Below are 19,418 nucleotides of genomic sequence, written 5' to 3' on the forward strand. Positions count from 1 at the left end.
CGGGCAGTGATGCGTGCTGTGCCGGCACAGACGCTGAACGCGCTGAGCGGTGACTCAGCCCGGCTGCGGCCTCCCCCACCCACAGGGACGCAGAGCTGAGGGCAGTGCCGTGGCCGGGCAGTGCCAGCGGATCCAGCGCAGGTGCGCGTGAGGGGTCTTCCTAAGCCCCCGGGAAACGCACGCTGGGAAAAAGCTGCGTGTGGATTCTGAATATTTTTGCAGCAAACAAACCCATCTTCCACTCCCAGTTTTGAGTCGCCTTTCGGCTTATTTCAGACGAATCCAGCTTCTCGCGATTGTGAGTTTTTTCTTGAAAACTGAGGGCTCTGGGGAGCGACGCCGGGCCAGGCGCCCAGGTTTTCTGGGGCTGGCGCCATCCGGCCCCCTGCCCGGGCTCTGCTCACTCAGCTCCTGCTAACAGACGCGAGCCCGGCCTGGGCACCGACAGAGCACCCTGCCTGGGACGTGGGGGCCACGCGCCGGCCACCTCGCGCCGGACGGCGGCACAGAGGCTGAGCACCCAACCGTTCTCCCCCAGAACCTGGGCCTCTCGGCCACGGACCCACCACACAGGCTGGACCCCTCCGCTCACCCGGCCTCTGCTCTCCGCGTGTGGCTGGGAGCCAGCGACGTCTCCCTAACGATGGTGGGGGCACACGGCGTGTGAACGCCGTCACTGGTGCCCAGGGCCCTGGCTCCACGTCCTCAGCCAGCACCCACAGCACCCACAGCGCCCACAGCGCCCACAGCGCCCACAGCACCCACAGCGCCCACAGCGCCCACAGCGCGCACAGCGCCCACAGCGCCCTCAGCGCCCTCAGCGCCCTCAGCGCCCACAGCGCCCACAGCGCCCACAGCGCCCTCAGCGCCCACAGCGCCCTCAGCGCCCACAGCGCCCACAGCGCCCACAGCGCCCACAGCGCCCACAGCGCCCACAGCGCCCTCAGCGCCCTCAGCGCCCACAGCGCCCACAGCGCCCACAGCGCCCTCAGCGCCCACAGCGCCCTCAGCGCCCACAGCGCGCACAGCGCCCACAGCGCCCTCAGCGCCCTCAGCGCCCTCAGCGCCCACAGCGCCCACAGCGCCCACAGCGCCCTCAGCGCCCACAGCGCCCTCAGCGCCCACAGCGCCCACAGCGCCCTCAGCGCCCACAGCGCCCCAGGGCGTCAGGGCGTCAGGGCGTCAGGGCGTCAGCGCCCCAGGGCGTCAGGGCGTCAGGGCGTCAGGGCGTCAGGGCGTCAGGGCGTCAGCGCCCCAGGGCGTCAGGGCGTCAGGGCGTCAGGGCGTCAGGGCGTCAGGGCGTCAGGGCGTCAGCGCCCCAGGGCGTCAGGGCGTCAGGGCGTCAGGGCGTCAGGGCGTCAGGGCGTCAGGGCGTCAGCGCCCCAGGGCGTCAGGGCGTCAGGGCGTCAGGGCGTCAGGGCGTCAGGGCGTCAGGGCGTCAGCGCCCCAGGGCGTCAGGGCGTCAGGGCGTCAGGGCGTCAGCGCCCCAGGGCGTCAGGGCGTCAGGGCGTCAGGGCGTCAGGGCGTCAGGGCGTCAGGGCGTCAGGGCGTCAGCGCCCCAGGGCGTCAGGGCGTCAGGGCGTCAGCGCCCCAGGGCGTCAGGGCGTCAGGGCGTCAGGGCGTCAGGGCGTCAGCGCCCCAGGGCGTCAGGGCGTCAGGGCGTCAGGGCGTCAGGGCGTCAGGGCGTCAGGGCGTCAGGGCGTCAGGGCGTCAGGGCGTCAGGGCGTCAGGGCGTCAGCCTGGCTGGCCCGAGACAGATGTTCGAGTTGTCGCCGTCCCAGCCTCGGTTTACATCAAAGATCTGCAGGCATCGCACAGAGAAAAGACGCCGCGTCTGCCTTGGCCCCCGACCCCGGCACCGTCACGCATGGGTCATGCTCATCAGTGTCACGTGAGGTTCATGTCTGTCCCTGTCACGTGTGGTTCATGTCTGTCACTGTCACGTGTGGTTCCTGTCCGTCACTGTCACGCGAGGTTCCTGTCTGTCCCTGTCACGTGTGGCTCATGTCTGTCACTGTCACGTGTGGTTCCTGTCCGTCACTGTCACGCGAGGTTCATGTCCGTCACTGTCACGCGTGGTTCCTGTCTGTCCCTGTCACATGTGGCTCATGTCCGTCACTGTCATGCGAGGTTCCTGTCCGTCACTGTCACGTGTGGTTCCTGTCTGTCCCTGTCACGCATGGTTCCTGTCTGTCCCTGTCACGTGTGGCTCATGTCCGTCACTGTCATGCGAGGTTCCTGTCCGTCACTGTCACGTGTGGTTCATGTCCATCATGATCACGCGTGGTTCATGTCCATCACTGTCACGCGAGGTTCATGTCTGTCCCTGTCACGCGTGGTTCCTGTCCGTCACTGTCACGTGTGGTTCCTGTCCGTCACTGTCACGCATGGTTCCTGTTCATCACTGTCACGTGTGGTTCCTGTCTGCCACTGTCACGTGTGGTTCCTGTCACTGTCACGTGTGGTTCCTGTCTGCCACTGTCACGTGTGGTTCCTGTCTGTCACTGTCATGTGAGGTTCCTGTCCGTCACTGTCACATGTGGTTCCTGTCTGTCACTGTCATGTGTGGTTCCTGTCTGTCCCTGTCACGTGTGGCTCATGTCCGTCACTGTCATGTGAGGTTTCTGTCCGTCACTGTCATGCGTGGTTCCTGTCTGTCACTGTCACGTGTGGTTCCTGTCCGTCCCTGTCACGCATGGTTCCTGTCCGTCACTGTATGTGTGGTTCCTGTCCATCCCTGTCACGTGAGGTTCCTGTCCGTCACTGTCATGCGAGGTTCCTGTCCGTCCCTGTCACGCGAGGCTCCTGTCCGTCACTGTCACGCGAGGCTCCTGTCCGTCACTGTCACCTGAGGTTCCTGTCTGTCCCTGTCACGTGTGGCTCCTGTCTGTCACTGTCACGTGAGGTTCCTGTCTGTCCCTGTCATGCGAGGCTCCTGTCCGTCACTGTCACGCGAGGCTCCTGTCCGTCACTGTCACAGGGCTCACGCCAGCACAGGCTGGGACACAAGTGGGAGAGGACGACACGCACTCACATTCCACGCGCTTCTCTAGGGCTGCCAGGTGGTCCGCGACCTCGGCCTTCAGCTCGTTGATCTTGAATGCTCTGGGGAGAAGACGGCAGGTGAGACAGCGGCTCCAGGGCCACGCCCGGCCAGCGCAGGCCCACGAGGGTGGGCTCAGGGCGTCCCTGGGGGAGAGACTCAGACACCACGGCTGTGTCTCCCAGGACGGCGACAGCGCCCCGGCCTGCCCGCGGGTGGCACTGCCGGGCAGGATGGGGTCTTCCGATGCTGGACTCCAGCCGGCCCAGCCTGTCCCGGGCCCTGGTCACTCCCCGGGTGCCTCGACCCAGGCGTGGGCTTAGAAATCGGTGGGTCCCTGTGCCCTTCCCCCAGGCCTGTGGCCCGAGAGGGCAGCTGCAGAAACTGCAGAGAGGGGGGCCCGGCCCGGAAGAAGGGGAGGCCCCGCGGGGGAGGCGGCTTTTAAAGAGACGCTGACTGCCTCCCAGCAGAGCCGCAGCCACACCAGGCCGTGCTCCGGGGCGACCCCTGGGCGTGGGCCCTGCGGTCAGGCGAGCGTTTTCCGGACCCCACCCAGGCCAGCCTGCCCTCCACTCGAGCGGCTCCACGGTGCACCAGGCAGGCAGGCGACGCGGCCACGCCCGGCCCCCACGCCACACAGCGAGGGGCCACCTTTGCCAGGAAGAGGGATAGGAGACTCCAGGGGCCGTGCTGTGGTGTAGCAGGTAAAGCTGCCACCTGCGGGGCCGGCATCCCATATGGGTGCTGGTTCGAGTCCCGGCTGCTCCACTTCCAGTCCAGCTCTCTGCTGTGGCCTGGGAAAGCAGTGGAAGATGCCCAAGTGCTTGGGCCCTGCACCCACGTGGGAGACCCGGATGAAGCTCCCGGCTCCTGGCTTTGGCCTGGCCCAGCCCTGGCTGTGGTGGCCGTTTGGGGAGTGGACCCGCAGCAGGAAGACCTTTCCCCGTCTCTGATTCTCCTTCTCTGTAACTCCTTCCCGTAAAGCAAAGGAAAAAGGTGTCGCCTACCTGGAGAACTGCTCTGCCACCTGCGCCAGCAGGCTCTGCACGAGCTCCTCTCTCTCTACGAAGCAAAGAGCAAAGACAGGTGGAGGCCGAGCAGCGCCCACGGCCCACCCCGCCCCGGCCGGGCCTCCCCGGGAGGGTCTTCCCGCCCGGCCTCCGGACCCCCGCGCACGGCCCTCGGCAGCGCCCCACGGCCCACCCCGCCCCGGCCGGACCTCCCCGGGAGGGTCCTCCCACCCACGGCCCACCCCGCCCCGCCGGGCCTCCCCGGGAGGGTCTTCCCGCCCACGGCCCCCACCCCGTCCCCGGCTCCGGCCGCACACCGCAGGCAGGCCCGGGGCTCCAGGAACGGGAAGTTTTCCCTTCGCGTCCGGGCCCGTTTTATGGGGGGCAATTATGGTGACAGAGTGAGCTCCAGGCAGGTGCCCGGTGCCAGACACCGCGTCCTCAGGGTGGCTGCAGGGAGGAAACAGCGGGGTGCGGCGGGTTTGCTCCTCTGTGGCCTGGCCCGTGAACCTGGGCTGGGCGGCCGGGGCTGTGAGGCTCCAGTCCCAGGCTGACCGGCAGCCGCCTCGCTCCCCCCGGGCCCTGACCAGGCCCACAGACGGGCAGGAGCTCAGAGCGCCGTTCTCCATGGCGATTCTTGGCCTTGGGGGAGCGAGGGCTCCCGCACCCCACCGGCCGTTGGCTAAGGCCGTGTGGCCCCAAGGATCCACACAGGTGTGGGCCTGAACTCGCCCACCAGGAGCAACACACGCGGGACCTGGCCAGGCCCGGGAATCCAATTTGGCAAAGGGACTCAGAGACTCAAAATGTCCCATGTTGGGACCCAGCGACGCGTTTCCAGGCACGAATCACGCGTGTCCACACAAAGTGCTCGGCCACCCTAGGGGTTGACAGCGATGTCAGCCTGGTACCGGGAACCCCCCGCTGGGAGAAACAGCGGCTCAGAACGCGCGTGTCTGGTGCTAAAGTCAAGGGAAAACTTGTTGGAGAGCAGCGACACACAGGACTTCAGCTTCGCCCTTGTCGTCTGGATCGTCTACAATGAACCGACATTCATTCCACCAAAAGAAAACAAATTCGGCTCACGAATCTCAACCAAGCTCTCGAGACCGCCCCGTGTCGCCGGCCCGAGGCCCGATGATTCACGTCCCCGGAGCTCGCAAGCGGGGGCCCCGGGGCCCGACAGCACTTCCGGTTCCCGCCTCCGCCCCGTCCGTCAGTTATGCAGCTTCCTCCTGGGGCCGGACAGCGAGACCCGGCTCCTGACTCACCCCCTGGACCCCCACGCCCCCAGGGACCAGGGACCCGAGTCACAGCAGCACCTCCTGCTGCTCCTGCCCGCTGCCTCTGGACCCCCAGGAGGGCCCCCCCAGGGGAGCTGCGGGAGCAACGCCCTGGGCCCAGGAAGGAGGCTGGCCCGTGTGCCCCCACCCCGGGGCGGCGGGGACCTGGGCCTGTAAGGACGCCATCTCCCCCCCCCCCTTTTTTTTTTGACAGGCAGAGTGGACAGTGAGAGAGAGAGACAGAGAGAAAGGTCTTCCTTTGCCATTGGTTCACCCTCCAATGGCCGCTGCGGCCGGCGCACCACGCTGATCCGAAGGCAGGAGCCAGGTGCTTCTCCTGGTCTCCCATGGGGTGCAGGGCCCAAGCACCTGGGCCATCCTCCACTGCACTCCCTGGCCACAGCAGAGAGCTGGCCTGGAAGAGGGGCAACCGGGACAGAATCCGGTGCCCCGACCGGAACTAGAACCCGGTGTGCTGGCGCCGCTAGGCGGAGGATTAGCCTACTAAGCCGTGGCGCGGGCCTCCATCTCCCTCTGTCTCCCTCTGTCTCCCTCCCCAGCACTCCAACAGCCGCGAGCTCAAAGCTGCCGAGGACGGACCAAGAGCCACGGCCCCAGCCCTGGCCTCCCGCGACCTGGCGAGCAGAGAGGTGTTCTGCTCTGTGCTCTGGAACCACACAAGTAAAACGGCAGCCGAGGGGGCGTCCCAGCCGGCGGCTCGGGCACCAGGGGCTCCCACGGCTCCCACCGCCTCGGGGAGCCCAGGGCCGGCTCACTCTGAGATCCCTAGAGCAGCACACACGCGCTTCCAGGAGCTCACGGCCTCGACGTCCCAAGGCTCACGGCGGAGTCCATCAATCAACGCTGACAGTGGAACACATGTGGCTTCAATCAGGCACAAGCCCACCTGGTCCCGCCGGGCCCACGAGGAGCTCAGTGAAGTGACCGACACGAGGCAGCGCGGGCTCTCTGACCCCACGGAGCCAAGCCAGAAAGGAAGGCGGCAGGACGCCCTCCAGACGCTCAGAGGCCGGTGAGGACGTCCCCAGGGAAACCCAAGACATCAGACGCACCGCATGGAAACGTGGCTTCGGGCACGGCTGAGGCAGCCCACTGTGGTCCCTCCACACGGGGACGCTGCCCGGCCATGGACAGCAATGAGACTGACGCCTACAGCACGGACGGGTCCGGCTGGTCCCCAAAGTTACCTACCGGAGGCCTGTGCTTCCAGAACATTCTTGCCACAGTAACATTATGAAAAGGGGGGCCGGAGCCATGCTGTAGCAGGTTAGGGACCGGCCTGAGGTGCCCACATCCTATATGGGCACCGGTTCGAATCCCAGCTGCTCCACTTCCGATCCAGCTCTCTGCTATGGCCTGGGATAGCAGTAGAAGATGCCCACGTCCTTGGGCCCCTGCACCCACGTGGGAGACCTGGAAGAAGCTCCTGGCTCCTGGCTTCGGATCAGCCCACCTCCAGCCATAGCAGCCATTTCGGGAATGAACAAGCAGATGGAAGACTTCTCTCTGTATCTCTCTGCCTCTGCCTCTCTCTTTCTCTCTGTTTCTGTTAACTCTACCTCCAAGTAAATAAAGAAATCTTTTAAAAAAATTTTGAAAAGGGAGCAGAGATGCATGGCTGCTGGGGTCACAGGGTGGGCGGGGAACAGAAGGGAAGTGGGCGTGGCCACAGAGGGGCAGCGTGAGGGCTCCTGCTGGGGACAGAACAGCCTCTCTCTGCCAGACCCTGGCTGCGCTCCTGGGCTGAGGGTTCGCGAGGTGTCCCCGGCAGGGCAGGCCTCTCGCTGATGCCTGCTTTTACGGCTGCGTGTGGGCCCACGCCGGCCTCACGACAGAGTGGAGCCAGACAAGGCAGCACTCTCCCCGGCCCCCGAGGTGGGACCCCGCCAAGCTCTGTCAGATTCTCACGCCAGCAGCTGCATTCCAAGCCCGTCTCTTCCCAGCCCAGTGCCAGGACCGGCATTTATGCTGTGGTCCGCGCGGGGGCTACGGCGAGCCTTGTGCAGCCCATGCCTGCCGTCAGCTGCCCCCAGCAGGGCTCAAGGTGCCGGTGAGAACACCCAGGGGGCCACAGCCCGGGTGGAGGCACCGGCGCCTGCGCAGTCTCTGCCGCGGGCACGGTGGATGATCCATCTCCTTGGGGAACATGGGGTGTACGTTCTTTCCCCAGATGCCCGAGCAGAGGCCAGCGACACCCACACGACCCCAGCACAGCCCTGCTCCCGAGCCGGAGCCCCTCCCCCTCCCTGCACAGCCACGCCTGCTGCGGCCACGCCTCCTCCCTGGGGACTTCACACTGAAAACCGACAGCGAGACGGTGCACAGGCAGAGCTCAGGATGGAGCCCAGCCCACGGGAGCGCCAGCCCACGTCAGCCACAGGCTCTGGCAGTCACGGGCTCTGTCTGTCATGGGCTCCACCTGTCAGTCACGGGCTCCACCTGTCAGTCACGGGCTCCGCCTGTCAGTCACGGGCTCTGTCTGTCAGTCACGGGCTCCACCTGTCTGTCACAGGCTCCGTCTGTCAGTCACGGGCTCCGTCTGCCAGTCACGGGCTCCACCTGTCAGTCACGGGCTCCACCTGTCAGTCACGGGCTCTGTCTGTCAGTCACAGCTTCTGCCTGGCACGTCTGTCTCGCTTCACTGCCCCCACGTGCACATGGTCAGTGGGGGGGTCGGGCCAGCTCCGGGCACTGCCTCCAGGCTGAGAAGCAGGGGTTCCTGCATGAATGTCCCCAATGAGCTCTTTGTCCCCGCGGTACCTGGGGGACCTCAGGGAACCTGAAAGTCCCAGGTTTGGGGATAACAAGCCACTCTGCGCTGCAAACGTCAACAATGGCCCCAGCACAGACCATGAACAAAACCCGACAGGACACAGGACCCCTCGGCTGCCACCCACGGCTGCAGGGCCCACCGGGGTTCCTGGCCCAGAAGCACACTCAGGGGTCTCGCTCTGAGGGTCTTCTCGGGCGTGGGCCTCAGCAGCTGTAGGCAGGGCGTGGGGCGTCATGGAGGACGCGAGTGCGTCTGCAGGGCCTCTCCAGGCCTCCGGGTCTTCGAGAGAAATGGGCGGAGCAGAGACCAGGGTGGGAGGAAGGGACACCCACAGGAGCCACGTGCGCTGGGCAGGACGGCGGGCAGGGACCCACAGCCGCTCTCTGAACACAGCCATCGCAGGAGGTTAGCTGACCACAGGAGGCCGTGCCCAGGAGCCTGGACCCACGCACGCTCCGCCGCACTCCCTGGCACCCTTGTCGGCGAATGCCGGGACACCCCAGGGTCGTCCTCACAGCAGGGCTCGGAGCAGGTGCGTGGCAGCCTCAGCGAGTCTGGGCAGCTGCTGGCCACACAGGCCTGACTCGCACGGCTGACCGCACTGGGGGCCTCCCCCATGACATGCGGGCAGGCACCGGAGCTGCCGCGGTCCCCTCCCGGCAGGAGAGGGCTCAGTTCGGTTCTACGCTATCCCGGAGGGCTGCGGAGCCTGGCTGTGGTCTTTAGGGTGGGGCCGAGGATCTGCCACCCTGGGGCCCAGGGTTTGTCCCTCACAGAGCCGAGGGGGTTGGGGTAGCCCCGCCCCAGGGGGATGGATGCGAATCTAATGGGGCTGCCGGCCCCAGGTTCCCCGGGCAGGGCTCAGCCGTGGGTGTGGCAGGACGGGCGCCCTGCCTGCGGGTGCCTCCCCAGCTCCTCCCGAGACCCGGCCTGTCGGCCCTGCCCATCGCTTCCAGGAATTGTTAAGTTGTTTCAGATGAACCTGCGGCGTACCCAGTGCAGCCGGCCTGGCGTGAAACCTGACATTCGGACGCCAGGGATCCTGTTAACACAAGGCGTCCTCTGTGTCCTGGGCCGTGGGGAACAGGACCCTGGCCCTCTGCACACCTGAGCTGATCCAGACAGGGCAGCTCTGGGAAAACGCGGCCCCGGCGCGTGGGCTGAGGGAGGGCACCCTCGAACGCCAGCGTGGGCATCCACACGGCAGCCATGCCCTTCACCAGGCCACGGGGTGGAGCCCAACCCCCTTCACCAGGCCACGGGGTGGAGCCCATCCCCACATCCCCGTCTTCCTGGCTTGCAGCTGCTGTTACGTCCATGTGGGGTGGACAGACATGGAACCAGCACGAACCCCCTTGTCAGTCCCAACCAGAAGCCATCTAGCGATCGACGTCGCCTCCCTCCCAAAGCGCCAGCCAGGCAGGTCCGCCGGCCCCTCAGGAAGCGGTGCTGTGTTAGCATCAGGGAAAAATAACGCACGACCCCGGCCCCAGAGAGACAGGCGCTCGCGGCCCTGGATACGAGATTCCCAGGGGCCAGGGCTGGCAGCTTCCTGTGGGCAGCGTGGGGGCTCGGGGGCCTCCCCCTGGGGAGCGAGGGGGGTGAACTCACCTCCGGTCCCACTTTTGCTCTCTGCAGCCCTGCAGCTGGCAGAGGACGTTCGAGCTCGGGGAGCTGTCGCTGGCCCTGCGGTTTATGGACGCCAGAACCAGACGTTGGGACTGGGAGGATGCTTCCTCCAGGGCCCAAGAGCACAATAAAGTTATATGATTAACGGCGACCTCGCCTCGCTTCTTAAAGGCGCAGGAGCCCGGCCGTGTGCGTCCGGCCAGGGGCACGTCGGGGGACCCGCGTCTGGCACTCGGATATAACCAGGGGAGCAAGGGCACAGAGGACAGAGGCCCACGCCGGGGGTTCTGGAGGAGGCCGCAAGGGCCTTGTCCTGACACACGGCTCCTCGTGGGGGCAGCAGGCGCCGGATGGAATTTTCCACCTTTCGTCTTTGGAGAGGGGTGGGTGCTTTGTGGTCCACACGGTTTCAGACATCCGGGTGGGATTCCTCCCCATGCTGCCCGTGCCTGCGGGGGGAGCCAAGCCCAGGGCAGCCAGGGCGTCCGCCTCTAGCCCCACACACGCCACAGCCCTGCACCCCTCCTCTGCAGCCCTGCACCCCTGCTGTGGGCTTCACTGCCGTCCAGGTGCCGCTCCCACGACCTGCGATGGGCAGGTGACATCTAGGCACCGTCAGACCCCAGCCGGGCTCCCACTCCCGCAGAGGAAGGAGACAGCGCGCGGGCTGGGGGAGGGGCGGGCAGGGAGGAAGTGCGCCTGAGCCCCTCCCGGCGCAGCCCAGTGTGGGAACCAGCAGTGTGAGTGCTGGTGGGATCTGCGGCCAGGCGGTGTCCCGTCCCCGTAACCGGATACCCTGTGGGAAAGTTTAGCTGGGAAAGTGTCTGGATTCCTGCCTCTGTGCGAGCCGGCCTCACGAGCCCAGTTCCGGGAACAACTCGGCAGGATAAACTCTGACCCCGTGAGCGCGCGGCTCGTGGCACAGGTGCCAGGGCATCCGCACGGAGCAGCAGAGCCTGAGCGTTTTTGGAAACCAAGGGTCCGGCTGCCTCCGCGCATCTTCACGGTCACACTCGGCTGTCAAGTTTGCAGCAAGAGAAAGAAAGCACAGCCGGCCGACCCCTGCCCCAGGAGAAGCCTGGGGGCCAGCACGCCCGGCGGTGACTGGGCTGGCGTCGGTGCAGCCGCGCAGCTAGGCTCTGCTCCTCAGGAAGCGCCGGCTTCGCCTCCCACGTGGGGTGACTCGGCACTGAGCGGGCTCTGCGACCGGGTGACTCAGCAGGCAGGGGGCTGGCGCTCGGAGCAGGGTAGGTGCACCAGCGGTGTCGGAGGACCGCGGCGGAGGCTGTCAGAGAAGAGGGGGAAACCGTGGAGCCCCAAGTCCTCTGAGGATCCGGGCTTTGCAGCAGGAGGGCGCGGGGCGGGCCCTTAGCTACCGCGGGGGGACGGACGTTGGCTGGAGTCTGAGCCCGATCCGGGCAGGGGAGCTTGGGAAAACCTCAGGCTGCCTGCCGCCCCCGTGCCCCCCACTCGCTCTGAAGGTCCCGGAGCACGGCTCAGAACCCAGCCTCCACCGTCCGAGGGAGCAGGCAGTGGCTTGACCGACTCCTAGACACACACGCTCTTCAGAGGAGGACGGCAGGAGCCGGGGTCCCTGCGATCAAACAGACTTGCAAGGAAGCTGGAAACGGGAGCCACTGGTCCAGCTCCGCCCCAGAAGGCGGCAGAGCAAGGCTTGTGAGCGTCCAGAGACGCCAACGAAGAGACGGTAGCAGACGGCAAACAGCAAACAGGGGGAGGGGGCATCTCAAGAGAGAAATCTAAGGAGGAGGCGCAAGCCAAAGCTTTAGAATTAGAAATACAGTATCTGAAATTTAAAGAATCACAACGTGCCCACAGCAGCTTGGAGTCAGCAGAACCAAAAACCCCGGAAACTGGGCACAAATGAACAGAAGTCGCCCGATCTGAAAGCAGAGACAGAAGGCTTAGGAGAAGCACAGCGAGCCCCGGACACGCCCGCCATCGCAGGAACGCGAGGAGGGGTCTGCGAGAAACCTTCCCGTCAACAGCGGCCGAACACGCACGCTCGGAAAATCCCACACTCGCAAACCCAGGAGGACAAACACATCGACCAGGACCCCGGAGACTGGGGAAGCAGCGGCGGCAGGCACTTCCGCACAGGGCCGCGGGGTCAGACAGAGGCAGGACAGAGCCAACCGACTTCTTCAAGAGGGCAGGGACTGTGTATGCGCAATTCTAGGCCCCCCAAAATACCTGCGCCCCAAATATGAAGGCGAGGGCCCGGCGCTGTGGCGCAGTGGGCTAAGCCTTCCCACCTGCGGGACCAGCATTCCATATGGGCACTGGTTCAGGCCCCGGCAGCTCCCCTTCCCATCCAGCTCTCTGCTGTGGCCTGGAGAGCAGTAGAAGATGCCCAAGTGCTTGGGCCCCTGCACCCACATGGGAGACCCTGGGGGAAGCTCCTGGCTCCTGATCAGCCCAGCTCCAGCCACTGCGGCCATTTGGAGAGTGAACCATTGGATGGAGACCTCTCTCTCTCTGTATCTCTGCCTCTCAAGTCAATAAATAAATGTTTTTAAAAAATGAAGGCGAGAGGAGGCCCGTGCTGATAAGCGAGGGCAGAGCGCGGCGCGGTGAGAAGTGTGGAAGGAGAGAGAATCGTTCAGGCTGAAGGAGCTAAGACCAGCGGGAGCCTGGGACACACAGAGGAACAAAAGCACCGGAAATGGCAAACGCGTGGGCAGCCACTGGAACGTCATCTTCGCTTCTCCCCACGATTGCTTCAGAGCCAACCCCCGTTTAAAGCCAAAATCATGATGCCGCATTGTGGCTCTAAAATGCACGTGGCTGGAACGTGCACGGTGGCGGCTCACGGGCTGGGGGAGGGGCAGCTTGCTGCTGCAGGACACGTGAGGCGCAGCTGCGTCTGCACTACGGCAGGAAGTTCGGGCGGTTACACGGTGGGCCAAAGGTCTGAACAGGGCGGAGGCCTGCGGGCAGCTGCTCTCGGCCCTGGGCTCGGGCATCGGGAGTGCGGACAGTGGCAAGGCTGCAGCGCCCCCATCAGGAAGGCGAGAGTGGGGGCCCCTGGTGGGGGGTGCAGCTGCAGGGACCCGCGTGGGCTGCTCAGGGGAGTGTGGGTGCATGTGGCTGCCAGGACCCGCGTGGGCTGCTGGCGGGGTGCACACTGTCCGGTCACCGGAGCCGGCAGTGTGGCAGCCCCTTGCAGACCACACACACTCTGACCTGAGACCCCCGGTCCTGCTCCGGGGCGTTTCTCTGAGACCCCCGGTCCTGCTCCGGGGCGTTTCTCTGAGACCCCCGGTCCTGCTCCGGGGCGTTTCTCTGAGACCCCCGGTCCTGCTCCGGGGCGTTTCTCTGAGACCCCCGGTCCTGCTCCGGGGCGTTTCCACGAGACACTCGAGCACTCTGCAAACGTCCCTGTAGCAGTTTCCCTGCTGACCGCCACAGCCCGGAGGCCACCAGGACGGCCGTCAAAGGTGGGCAGCCAGCCAGCGCGGTGCACGTAGAGAACCGGGTGTCACTGGGCGCCGAGGGCCAGGAGAGGGCACGGAGTGACCCGAAGAGCAGCCGGCAAGGCAGAGAGGCCGACCTGAGCCGCCAGGCTCTGCGGGAGCCCAGCAGGCGGAGGCACGGGCTGCGGCGGGGGGTGGGGTGGACCAAAGGGAGCACGGGGGGCAGTCGGGGGCAGGACGGTCCTGGGTGGCACCGCAGCGGGGGCTGCGGGGGACTGAGCATGCGCCCCGGACACACACCAGGCCGAGCACTGCGCCCTCCGGTTGACGACCACGAGTCCCTGTGTGCTTGCTGACGGATGCCGGCGGTGAGAGGTTAGATTTCTTCCCAAGTATTTTCCTAGGAATATTTCCCGGAGTCCATGTCGATGTACCGGGGAAAGTAAGGCTGCTTCAAGACTTGAGACTCGAGCAACATAATTCGCCATTCGCTAGAATGAGGGAGAAAACCCCGCCATCACCCAGCAGGGCACAAAGGACAGGAACAACGCAGGACACGCGTCCCTGGAAGGCAGGGATACAACAACACTTCTCAACCCTCAGCACACTCAGGACGTCTGATAGGGTGTGGCACAGAATTCGCCAAAGAATTTGACCACAGAAGCCAGGAACGAGGACTGGGGGCATGGACGAGGTCCTCCCACCTGATAGAGAACACACGCGAAGCCAGGGCTTCCGCTGGGCACCCGGCTCCCAGGCAACAGGGCCGCCGCCCCCGTGCCTCGCAGGCGGCGCTGGGGTTCACGCAGTGCGGCAAGGTGGGAAGCGGCAGCAAAGGCCCCGCAGCCTGGAACGCGAGGCTGGAAACCACGCCCAGAAGGCGGCGATGCGCAGAGCGTCCTGGCTGTCGCTACGGAAACTCCCCGGCGTCCAGCAGCCAGGTCAGCAGGTACTGGGCCCACAGACAAAATCCACTGTATTTTTACAAACTGGCAGCAAGCAACTGGACAGCTAGGAAAAGCCTGTTTCCAGTAAAACCAGGAAAAATTATGAATACTTTTAACAAAAGGCATGTAGAGGCCGGCGCCTCGGCTCACTAGGCTAATCCTCCGCCTTACGGCGCCGGCACACCGGGTTCTAGTCCCGGTCGGGGCACCGGATTCTGTCCCGGTTGCAGAAATGGTCCCTATCTTGCCTGGCATGGTGGTTACGTGCAGCAGTGCCTTTATCAAAACTCAGGGCATGGTCTGGCGCCGTGGTATAGTGGGTGAAGCCGCCGTCTGCCGTGCCGGCATCCCATATGGGTGCCTGTTGGAGTCCTCGCTGCTCCATTTCCTATCCAGATCTCTGCTGTGGCCTGGGAAAGCAGTAGAAGATGGCCCAAGTCCTTGGGCACCTGCACCCATGTGGGAGACCTGGAAGAAGCTCCTGGTTCCTGGCTCCTGGCTCCTGGCTCCTGGCTTCGGATCAGCCCAGCTCCAGCCATTGCAGCCATTTGGGGAGTGAACCAGCGGATGGAAGACCTCTCTCTCTCTCTCTCTGCCTCTTCTTTGTAACTCTTACTTTCAAATAAGTAAATAAATAAGTAAATCTTAAAGAAAAAAAGAGAGAATAACTCAGGACACAGGGGAGATGCGTGCGTTTCACCGTGGCTGGCCAGGACGGGGACGTGGGGCCGGCCTGTCCGGCTCTCCTGAGGCCGGGGAGAACACAGAGCGGCTTGGACGCTGGACCCATGTGGCGACGACTGGATGTCACTGTTCCCACGACACAAAGCCCCTGTGGGGTGCGTTGGCTACGAAGGCCTGAGCCACCACCCGCCACCGCGCCTCCGACGGCCACAGCACCCAGGGGAGCCTGGACAGGCAATTCCAGAAACCCCTGCTTTTCATTTTGCATCCTGTGCCCTTTATCTTTTAAAAATAACACGAGCAGAGATGACTAAGGCTGGGCTACAAGACTCACAACCAAGGGCGCTAAAAATAGGGGCGATTACTGAGACACATTGTTACACACCGCTGCGCTCAGATTCTGGCCCTCCTCTGTGCGACTCCTCCCTGGGGAAAAGCCCCTCAGCCAGCATTTAAGGGGGGGGGCTTGGCCCCGCCCCGGGTACTTCACATACCCTGCTGAGAACCGCGGGAGCTCCTAGGAACCCTGGGAGCTCGCGTGCCGAGCCCCGTTCTGCAGGGGAGCGGCGATGCCTGCCGTGCAGGGCGGCTTTCCCCAGGCCGAAGTCTGGGGCTCCTCGCCCGGCACTCAGAGACCAGGAGCTGAGTGCCCCAGGAGGGAGGGGGGACGGGGACACCGAGCAAGGACAGGCACACAGCTCACGGGGGCGAGAGTGGGCAGTGGGCGGAGCCAGGGCGGAGACGAGCTCAGAGAACTGGGCGCGTGCCCATCAGTGGAGGTGGGGGCCGTCCTCCCGGCCCGGCCAGCCCAGGGTCCCCAGCGTCAGGGCGCTCTGCTGTGGACGAGCAGTGTTTCTCTGGGGCCATCCCTGCAAGGTGGCCAGACTGTAAAACGAGAATTGATTCCGTAATTGACCCACTCCCTATCTCACAACATCTCATTTCGAGATGCATCACTCACACAACTTGCACACAGCACTTCCCACCAGCCCATTCACCACAGCCCGAGTGGAAGCTGCCCACGTGTCCAGCAGCTGACCGGCAGATGGGCACACGGAGCTCCGCCCACCAGGGGACACGGCTCAGCGGCACTGGCACCTGCCAAGGCTGGGTGAGCCCCGAGAACGTCAGGCTGGGCGACAGAAGCCAGACACCGAGCCACACGGCGCCTGCCGGGAGGAGACAGAGGAAGAAAGCACACGAGGGGCTGAGCCTGGGAGACACTGTGGACCGAGAGTGGCCATGGTCGGCCAGCAGTGGCCGGGAGAGTGGTGATGGCCACCCGGCAGTGACTGGGAGAGTGGCCATGGCCGCCCATCAGAGTGACCCAGAGAGTGGCCATGGCTGCCCAGAAGTGGCCGGAAGAGTGGCCGTGACCACCTAGCAGTGGCCAGGAGAGCGGTGATGGCTGCCCATCAGAGTGACTGGGAGAGTGGTGATGGCCGCCCAGCAGTGACTGGGAGAGTGGCCATGGCCACCCATCAGAGTGACCAGGAGAGTGGCCATGGCTGCCCAGCAATGATTGGGAGTGGTGATGGCCGCCTGTCAGAGTGACTGGGAGAGTGGCCATGGCCGCCCAGCAGTGACCCGGCTAGCGATGGCTCCGTGTGTACTCCTTGAAGTGGATTTAAACTGACGTGAATTCTTTCTCACTTCCCCATCCGGTGTCCCTGGGTCTCTGTGGGACCGAGGCTGGGCTCCAGACACATTTGGTCACCTCCTGGCGCAATGCTCACCCCGGGGCAGCTCTGGGCCCTGTCGCTGTCCCCAAAGCCCCTTCCCAGGCAGGGTGCTGGGGTCTGGGCCTTCAGGAAGCTGGTCCTCAGGCCAGCAGAGCCGTGACCTCTGCCCCTCACGCGCTGGGGCAGGTTTCACCACCGTTGATGCTGGGAGTGCACGGCCAGGTGCAGACTGGTCCTCTGGGCCCGGCCCCTCCGGGTCACACCCCCTGGACAGGCAGCGCCAACTCGGGGAGCCGTCCCCGTGGGAACTCTGGGCTCGGTCCAAGGCACAGCCCGCCAGGCTGGCCCTCTCCGCGGCAGGCCCCGCCCTCTCCGTGGCTTAGCCGGCGCCGACTCAGCAAGCGCTGCAGTTAGCAGCCTGGGGCGGGCAGCTGGCCGGAGGCTCCGGTGACGCTGGGCGCCCCCACCGCACGCCGCGGGCCTGTGGTCAAGCCTCACTTCCGCTTCCCCCGCGGCTTCCTGCTAGCGGGCACCCTGGAGGCAGCGGTGACGGCTCACGTGGTTGGGTCCTGGCGCTCACACGGGAGACCCGGACAGGGTTCCTGGCTCCCAGCTCCAGCCTGGTGCAGCCCCACGTGGGCAGACATTAGGGAGTGAACCGGCCGATGGGAGCTCTCTGTCTCCCCAGCAAATACAGGCGATTAACCGGAACACAAAGCCGGCAGCAGAGGAGCCCTGCCGCGCAGCTCGCGCCCTGGCATTTCTCCGCCTCGTCTCCAAGCGCCCGAGCTCCAGAGAGAAGGCAGAATGCGTGGTGGCCACCCAGGAGCTTGGGGCGGGGATCGCGCCTCGGTAGCACTGAGGGGTCCCGGGGTGAGGCCTCCAGCACCAGTCTTGTGAGATGAGAACAGGTCTCCAGGGCCAGTGCTGTGGCACAGCGGGCGCCGGTTCGAGTCCCGGCTGCTCCACTTCTGATCCAGCTCTCTGCTGTGGCCTGGTAAAGCAGTGGGAGATGGCCAAGTGCTTGGGCTCTGCACCTCTGTGGGAGACCTGGAGGAAGCTCCTGGCTTCGGATCGGCCCAGCTGTGACCATGGTGGACATCTGGGGAGTGAACCAGCGGATGGAAGACATCTCTACCTCTTTCTCTAACTCTGCCTTTCAAATCAATAATAAAATTAATCTTAAAAAAAAAGCACTAATCCTCCGCCTGCGGCACCGGCACACGGGGTTATAGTCCCAGTCGGGGCGCCGGATTCTGTCCTGGTTGCCCCTCTTCCAGGCCAGCTCTCTGCTGTGGCCCGGGAGTGCAGTGGAGGATGGCCCAAGTGCTTGGGCCCTGCACCCCATGGGAGACCAGGAGAAGCACCTGGCTCCTGGCTTCGGATCAGCGCAGTGTGCCGGCCACTGCACACCAGCCACGGCGGCCATCGGAGGGTGAACCAACGGCAAAGGAAGACCTTTCTCTCTGTCTCTCTCTCTCACTGTCCACTCTGCCTGTCAAAAAAAAAAAAAAAAAAAAAAAAAAAAAAAAAAAAAAAAAAAAAAAAAAAAAAAAAAGCAGGCCTCCAGGGCAGCAGAGGTTGCAGCCCAACTCTGTTTGATGGGGGGTGGGGGGAGGGGAGCAGTCTGCCCACAGGGAGAGACTGAGGCAGGACAGAGAGGAGGGAGCTGTGGACAGAGGCGTGGCTGAGCACAGATGCTAGAAGGCAGAGTGGCCGCTCTGTGCCTCTGCCCGCAGGGGACTGGGCGAGCCCGGTGGGGCTCCTGCGCTGGACAGCGGCCTCCGAGACGGAACATCCCCGAAGCGGAGGAGCCGCAGCTCGACACTGCAGATGGCTGGGAAACCGAGGCTGCACCCAGACACCGGAGACAGCCGGACAGCGAAGAGCAGCCCTTGCGTGGTGATGGAGATGGAGCGCTAATGGGCGCTCACCACCCAGAGGGCCCAGGGCTGCGGCCAGGAGGAGACCCAGGCAGAAAGAAACGCCCAGGTTTCATGAGAACTACAGAATCAGAGATCCGCGAAGCCACGCCGAAAGATCCCCCAGGCGCCGGTGGCGGAGGGGAGCCTCGGGCAGCTGCAGAGCAAGGCCGCCCTGGGGCAGAGAGATGGTGACCGGGTGGCCCTGAGCGGCTGTGCCAGCTGAAAGCAGACAGAGAAGAGAGGCCGAGATGCCGCACGGCGAGCAGGTGCCCCGCCCACAGCAAGGCTGGAGCAGACCGGCCCTGCGAGGAATGTTCTGGGAAACCCACGAGGCAGGGGGAAGACGGCGCCAGGTGCCAGGCTGGAGCCACCCAAAGTGGGGCCGACGACGCGCCGATGGCCGGAAGCGAGAAGTGACAATCCGCTGTGGGGGTCCAGACACACGTGGAAGCGAGCCACGTGGCAGGAGGCACGCAGACAGGACGGGGGGCCCACGGGACACGGGGCTGAAAGGGACGTTCAGCAGTGGATGCCGTGGCACAGCAGGTGCAGCTCTGCCTGGGACGCCGGCACCCCATCTCCACGTGCCTGGCAGCAGTCTCGGCTGCTCCACTTCCAATCCGTCTTCCTGCAGGCCGCAGACGACGGCCCGAGTGCCTGGGTCCCCGCCACCCAGAGGGAGCCCTGGATACGGAGCTCGCGGCTCCTGGCTTTGGCCTGGCCCAGCCCTGGTTGTTGCAAACACTTGGAAAATGAATCCGTCGGTGGAAGATTTATGCCTCTTCCACTCTCTCTGCCACTCTGCCTTTCACATAAATAAATGGATAAATCTTTCTAAAAAGATAACTATATTTTGGAGTAAAACAAACTTGAAATCTATGTGCAGTTTTTTCATTATATGCATTTTCCATGAACTTTTCAACTTTTTTTTTTTTTTTGACAGGCAGAGTTAGAGAGAGAGACAGAGAGAGAGGTCTTCCCTCC

The 19,418-nt window shown here is 64.6% G+C and overlaps 1 protein-coding gene across 9 annotated transcripts in view; it reads right to left on the reverse strand.

Moving 5' to 3' along the window:
* The window catches only part of PDE9A (phosphodiesterase 9A), an 81,628-nt gene that overhangs the window by 27,267 nt on the left and 34,943 nt on the right, over positions 1-19,418 (reverse strand). For 2 of the 9 annotated variants that reach the window (XM_070071790.1, XM_070071791.1), the window contains exons 5-6: positions 4,051-4,105; positions 3,035-3,105 (exon numbers count right to left, since the gene is read on the reverse strand). The exons of 2 other annotated variants lie outside the window; for them this stretch is intronic. In XM_070071790.1, coding sequence (XP_069927891.1) covers positions 3,035-3,105; positions 4,051-4,105 — 126 coding nt within the window. Of the gene's footprint in view, positions 1-3,030; positions 3,106-4,050; positions 4,106-9,741; positions 9,916-19,418 lie in introns of those variants that run through there. 5 more of the 9 variants (XM_070071797.1, XM_070071798.1, XM_070071795.1 and 2 more) reach the window with 5 other exon arrangements.

Source organism: Oryctolagus cuniculus, chromosome 4, assembly GCF_964237555.1.
Source record: "Oryctolagus cuniculus chromosome 4, mOryCun1.1, whole genome shotgun sequence".
Taxonomy (NCBI): domain Eukaryota; kingdom Metazoa; phylum Chordata; class Mammalia; order Lagomorpha; family Leporidae; genus Oryctolagus; species Oryctolagus cuniculus.